Below are 6,900 nucleotides of genomic sequence, written 5' to 3'. Positions count from 1 at the left end.
AAAGATTTTGATTTATGTTAGGAAAATGTATGATCTGGTTTAAACGGTCTGAGCTTGTGAGATCGATGACCAGAATTGGGTCTCTCCCCTCTTAATGCTATTAATAGATTAAATTCTAAGAGCTTGTTTAGGACTGTCTATTAATAAAAGAAGCAATCAAAGAGCTTGTTTTGGTTGTCGAATAATACGAGTAGAGACTGGATGTTAGAGCTTGTTAATGGCTATAACCAATTTATTCGTAAACATATAAATTTATCCTTGCATCAATGATCAATGATAATAATCAAAGCTGAACTTGTCCCTTCAACCGGAAGCTATCTCCCATCGATTTGATCCTTGCTTTCTGTTATTTTCTTTTATTTCATCTTATTTTCCTTAATTCAACAATCCCCTACTTCGTATACTTGGAAATAAATCCACTCAATCCTTGTGGAGACGACCTTGCTCATCACTATATACAAATTATTCACTTGAGTAAGACTTTTTATCTTTGGTTGGATTCGACACCCACCAAATTTTGGTGTCGTTGCCGGGGATTGGTGTCCTAAGTAGATTTATTTCCTTTTGCTTGGTTTATGCCTCGTTCTTCTCGTGTAGGTGAACTCCACTACGATCCCGAGATCGAAAACACAGTTCGCCGCTTGAGGAAAGAAGCCAAGCAACGTCGCAACCAATCAGCATCACTCCCATCTCCCGGGGTGAAGTCGGCTGCAGAGATCATTGAGCCATCTAACCACCCTGAAGAAGAAGTCATGGCCAACATCGATGAGAGAACTCTTAGAGAGTTAGCTACACCGGATCTACACCAACAGCCAATCTTTATCGAATATGCAGATCTAGTGGCACCTTTCGAACTCAAATCTGGTCTTATCCACTTCCTACTTTTCATGGACTTTTAGGTGAAGATCCCCACAAACACTTAAAAGAATTCCATGTAGTATGCTTAAGTATGAAACTTCAAGGTGTTACCGAGGAACATATCAAGCTGCGTGCCTTTCCTTTCTCATTAGCTGATAAAGCTAAGGATTGGCTTTACTACTTACCCTCCGGTTCTGTCACCACATGGAACAATATGAAAAGGCAATTTCTTGAAAAGTTCTTCCCTGCCTCCCGAGTTGCTAACATCAGAAAGGAGATATGTGGTATAAGACAATTCAATGGGGAAACTCTCTACGAATACTGGGAGAGATTTAAGCAACTCTGTGCCAGCTGCCCGCAACATCAGATTCCAAACCAGCTCCTTATCCAATATTTCTACGAAGGGTTATTGCCGATGGATAGGAGTATGATTGATGCAGCAAGTAGAGGTGTGTTGGTGAACAAAACTCCTACCCAAGCAAGAGAATTAATCTCGAACATGGCAGCCAATGCACAACAGTTCGGCATTAGACAGGAGTCCATTCCAAGGAGGGTCAATGAGGTAAGCACTTCTTCCATTGATCAAGGATTAGACACTCTTACCTCTCTTGTGGAAAAATTGGTGGTAGGTCACGTACAGCAAGCAAAGACATGTGGCATTTATTGAACTACGGGCCATCCAACCGACATGTGCCCTACACTTCAAGATGAACCCTATGAACAAGCCAATGCTATTGGAGGCTTCCCACAAAAGAGATACGATCCCTATTCAAATACCTATAATGCATGATGGGGATCATCCTAACCTTAGCTATGGAACCAAGCCCTTCGGCTTCCAACAACAACATCAATCTAGACCGGCAACTCCACAATATTCGTCTTCCAACCCAGGTATGTCTCTGGATGAAATTGTTAAAGCACTTGAAGCTAACACTCAACAATTTCAACAGGAGACAAGGACAAGCATCCAAAACCTGGAGAATTAATTCAGCCAATTGGCAACTGCAGTGAGTCGAATAGAATCTCAAGTATCATTAAGGCTACCCTCCCAGACCACAGCTAATCTGAAACAAAATGCTAGCACAATCACCTTGAGAAGCAGGAAGGAGTTGAATGAACCTAGTGGAGAAGCATCTAAAGATACAACTATAGAAGAGAAAGAAAAGGAGAAACCATCACCCCGAAAAAATTCAAGCGGAAAGCAACCCCAAGCCATAGTCATCGCTCCACCTTTTCCTAGCCGATTTGCAAAATCCAAGAAGGAGGAGCAAGACAAGGATATTCTCGAGACATTCCGCAAAGTTGAGGTAAATATCCCTCTCCTTGATGCAATCAAGTAGGTACCCTGCTATGCTAAATTCCTCAAGGAGTTGTGTACCACTAAGAGAAGGTTGAAAGGTGATGAGAAAGTCCATATAGGAGAAAATGTTTCAGCAATTCTCCAAAAGAGACTACCCCCTAAATGCAAGGATCCAGGTATGTTCACTATCCCCTGTAAAATAGGAAATGTCCAGATCGAAAAAGCAATGTTAGATCTAGGAGCTTCGATAAATGTCATGCCCCATTCTATTTACATGACCATGAATCTTGGACCACTGAAAGAGACGGGTGTGATCTTACAACTCGCTGATCGATCTACTACATACCCAAAGGGGGTTTTGGAGGATGTCTTGGTCCAAGTTAATAATCTGGTCTTTCCTATCGATTTCTATGTGATCGATACGGAAGAAAATAATTCTTCCAATTCGACTCCAATTTTGTTGGGAAGGCCCTTTCTTAAGACGCCCAAAACTAAAATTGATGTGCATAAGAGGACACTTACCATGGAATTCGATGGTGAAATTATCAATTTTAATATCTATGATGGCATGAAATATCCTAATGATGCACATTCCATTTTTTCTATAGATATCACTGACTCTTTGGTGCAGCAAACTTTCAAACTAGATGATGAAGACACGCTAAAAGTTGCACTTAACAATAGTCCTGATCAATTGCAACAAGCAGAGCAGAAGTTTGTGCTGAAATCGAAATTGCGAAATTTGACTTCTGTGCTAGACTCTTTTGAAATTACTCATAATGCATCTTTTATTAGTTTACCTCCAACTCACACAAAACTCATTCCATCTATTGTGCAAGCCCCTATTCTAGATTCGAACCCACCCATGATGATTAAAAACAGGGAAGTTTTTTTTTTTTTGTTTTTGCATCTATAGTTTAGTTATTTCCCCCTTTTCTTTACATTTCAACAATGCATAGATTAAGTGTGTGTGTGTGTGTGTGGGGGGGGGGGGAGTATAGGATCTAATAAGTAGTATTTATTTCAGTTAAAAAAAACTCAATTATTTTGGAATCAATTGAAATAGTGTTCTGGGAAGATTCTTGTGAACTGAGTAAAGAAATATGATCAGGGAGTACAACATTCATCTAAAGTCATCTCTTTTAAGCTAGTCCTAAATTAAGGTTTAAGTAAATGGGGTAAATATTTTACCATTACTACAATTGGTAGGACGGAGCATAAGATGCACCTACCAGCCAAGAAAATCAATAGTAGGATGGAGCATAAAATGCACCTATTGACCAAGTAATCCTAAAAGTGAGATGGAGTATAAAATGCACTCACTTCCACCAAGGAGAGAAAGAAAAGAAAAGAAGAAAAAAAAATAGAGCAAGTAAAAATGTTTTCCCTAGTTTGCTACCTGGTTTGTAGTAGTAAAGAAGGGATTGGCTGATAGATGAGTTGAGTATAACTTGGTTGTGTTGACTTAATAGTTTGCAATAACCGACCTAGGATATTTGTGGAAAAAGATGAAGGAGAGTTGAGTTTAAATATCGGTAGGATAGTTGCTTATTTTGTTTTTGCTTGAATTTTGTCTTGCCCGAGGACGGGTAAGGTCTAAGTGTGGGGGGATTTGATGAGAATAAAAATTATCATATTTTGATCCCTTAATATTCAGTCTTTTACACTTATTTAGTACCTAATTGAACTCATTATTCTTTTATTTCAATTTAGGGCATGAAAGAAGGCGTATGGTGAAAAACAAGGCTAATCGGGTAATTTTGCATAATTTCAGCGCTGCGTGATAATTTGGGCATAACTCTCCCATCCGGACTCCGATTGAGATGATTCAAGACGCATTTGAAAGATAAGGAAAAACTCTACAACTTTCATGTTTTGAGTTTTGATTAGTTCGGACTGCATCGAGGTCAAAATCGGGCCCGAAGTCTAAGAGAATTCGTAGAGAAGCCCAGTTCGCAGAGAAGCCTTGCAGCAGCACAATTCGTTGAAGAAGCCCAATACGAATGCAAGAATTAGAAACATCAAAGAGTCCTATCATATTCAATTTTCTATTGTATTTCTAGAGTGATAAAAGAGATTAAGATTACCAGTTAAGAGATAGTAGTAGAATAGATCTAATCTAGGCATTATCTATTAGAAAACTGAACTCCCAATGGAGAAAGAACTCCTTAGATGAATAGGAGACAACTCCTTCCTAAGTCTATATAAAGGGGGCGGACTAGCACTCGAGAGCATGATCAAATCCTCTAAGAGAGCTTCAGTCTTCAAGAAGAGCAATCAACAACCAAGGAGGAAGAAGCAGAGTTCGCCCCTTCTCATTTGGAAACTGTGATTTCATCATGAAGTGTCTGTAAGGTTTTAATTTCTGGTTGAAGGGTTAAGGAAACTTTGATTCTATAAACATTATGAGATCAAATTGATTTTTATTTCAGTTCATTGTTTATGGATATTCATATATTTTCTGTGATTAACTGTGAAGATTATTTTTATTGATTAAGCAAGAAGACGCCCTTACTCATTCAATGAGAATAACATATGGCCGATTAAACCTCCAGTTTCGTATATGATTGGTAGGTTTGATCATGGTGGCAACTAACAAAAATTGATTGCAAAAAAATTTTCGATCTATGTTGGGAAAATGTATGATAAGGTTTAAACGGTCCGAACTTGTGAGATCGATGACCAGAATTGGGTCGCTCCCCTCTTAATGCTATTAATAGATTAAATCCTAAGAGCTTGTTTAGGATTGTCTATTAATAAAAGAAGCAATCAAAGAGCTTGTTTTGGTTGTCGAATAATATGAGTAGAGGTTGGCTGTTAGAGCTTGTTAATGGCTATAACCAATTTATTTGTAAACATATGAATTTATCCTTGCATCGAGGATCAATGATAAATATCAAAGCTGAACTTGTCCCTTCAACCGGAAGCTATCTCCCATCGATTTGATCCTTGCTTTCTGTTATTTTCTTTTATTTCATCTTATTTTCCTTAATTCAACAATCCCCTACTTCGTATACTTGGAAATAAATCCACCAAATCCCTGTGGAGACGACCTTGCTCATCACTATATACAAATTATTCACTCGAGAAAGACTTTTTATCTTTGGTTGGATTCGACACCCACTGGCTATCCTTGTCTCGCCATCTTCTACCAACTCCGTGAAGTAGATGGTGTCTTGCAAGTGTGTCTTAGACTTGTCGAAAGAGGCCCTAATGGTCGGGATTGTTATTGATCACCCCTGGTATCTGGCTTTGATGCATTGATAATATGTCGAGGGGACGAGGGCCAAGTCATGTATCAATGGGTGCCCCAAGAGGGCGTGATAAGAAGTCCTTCCCGGGATTACTTGAAACTCTTGTGTGATGCTGAATGGACCAATCACTACTTGCAGCTCGATGGATCCTTTAGTGATGGACGGGTTCCCATTGAAGTCCGTTACTTCTAGCCGAACGTTCATTAGTTTTAGCGTATGGATGGAAATGAGGTTGACGGAGCTTCCCGGGTCAACCATTGATCTTCTCATATCGAAACCCCTTATTTTTGCCATTATGTATAAGGGTCTATTATGGTAGGGGTCAGCGACCAACATGTCCTTTGCTGTGAACTTCACGTTGTTGTGGTCACGGTTGTAAGGCTGTAACGGGTACTAAAAGATTTCTGCCAATGCTCTGATGGCCAGCTTCTACATTTTCGTGTTGGCCCCTTGCTTGGTGAAGAACTGTTGCAGTTTTTTGCTTTGTTCTATTTTTTGTATCAAAGCATCGAATTGATACTGACCGGTTGCTCTGACCACGTTAATGCTTCCTCCCTGGGTATGGGCTGGGAGGGGGTTAGTTTCTACATGTGCTGGATCCTTTTTAACGAATTGATCCAACTTTACCTTCTAAACGAACAACCTTCGTAAAGTGAAGCAATCCATCAGGTCGTGATGTGGTGTCTGATGGAAGTTGCACCATCTCATGCCATGCTTGTCTTTTTCTGGGTCTACTCTAGGTGGTGGCAGCGGCAGGCTGAGGACTCTGTCCTCAACTAGCTTATTCATTATCATGATTACCTCCTCCCTTTGTGTAGGAGAAGGGGGGAGGTATGCTTCCTTTTGCTTGGGCATTATTATGTTGGTATGCCCTTGTCTAACTCCTCTGCTATGTCAAAGCTTTCTGTCAACTGCATATGCCTCGTTTCTGTTGTACGGAAAGGTGTTATTGACAGTTCACGCTGTCCTCTTTGCGCACTTCCAAAGTTGGGTAAAGGTTTTGACTTTGATGTTCTCGATGCCGATTTTGAAGGTAGGGCGCATGCCCTGTATGCATTGCTCAATGAAGCTCTTTTCGGTGGCGTGCTTGTCAAGGACGGAGTGTGTAAGCTTCTGAAACCTCATAACATAGGCCAGAAGATCTTCCCCTGACCCATGTTCCACATTCCGCAGGTCGGTCATTGTTAAATTCCTCTCTAGGGTGAACCACTTCGACAGGAACCTCTTGGCTAGTTCACCCCATGAGTCAATGCTCCTGGGGGTGAGGCTCACAAACCATGTGTATGCCTGGCCGGTTAATGACTTTGAGAATCCCTGTACCTTAAGATCCCCATCGAGGGCGAATGCACCGAGGATGTTCTCAAACTTGCTGATGTGCTCCTGCGGGCTGCCTCTTTGATTGTCATATTGTGGCCACTATTGGGGAGGGGTGTATCCAGCGGGGTAAGGCTTGTACAGAATGCGGTCGGAGTAGGGTTTTTGTAGGAC

General features: G+C 40.6%; 1 protein-coding gene across 1 annotated transcript; it reads left to right on the top strand.

The window, feature by feature from the left end:
- Window positions 1-949: 949 nt before the first annotated feature.
- Window positions 950-6,564, top strand: LOC148848749 (uncharacterized). Its single transcript, XM_088951358.1, has 6 exons — window positions 950-1,420; window positions 1,488-1,749; window positions 1,867-2,165; window positions 2,226-2,334; window positions 2,767-2,872; window positions 6,231-6,564. Exons 1-6 carry the CDS (start codon window positions 950-952, stop codon window positions 6,562-6,564), a joined length of 1,581 nt encoding a protein of 526 aa, XP_088807484.1.
- The last annotated feature ends 336 nt before the right edge of the window (window positions 6,565-6,900 follow it).

Source organism: Nelumbo lutea, chromosome 6 (assembly GCF_056320005.1).
Source record: "Nelumbo lutea isolate HS-2025 chromosome 6, American lotus-T2T, whole genome shotgun sequence".
Classification (NCBI taxonomy): domain Eukaryota; kingdom Viridiplantae; phylum Streptophyta; class Magnoliopsida; order Proteales; family Nelumbonaceae; genus Nelumbo; species Nelumbo lutea.
The sequence above is the reverse complement of the archived record's forward strand: the minus strand, read 5'-3'. Positions and strand labels throughout refer to the sequence as shown.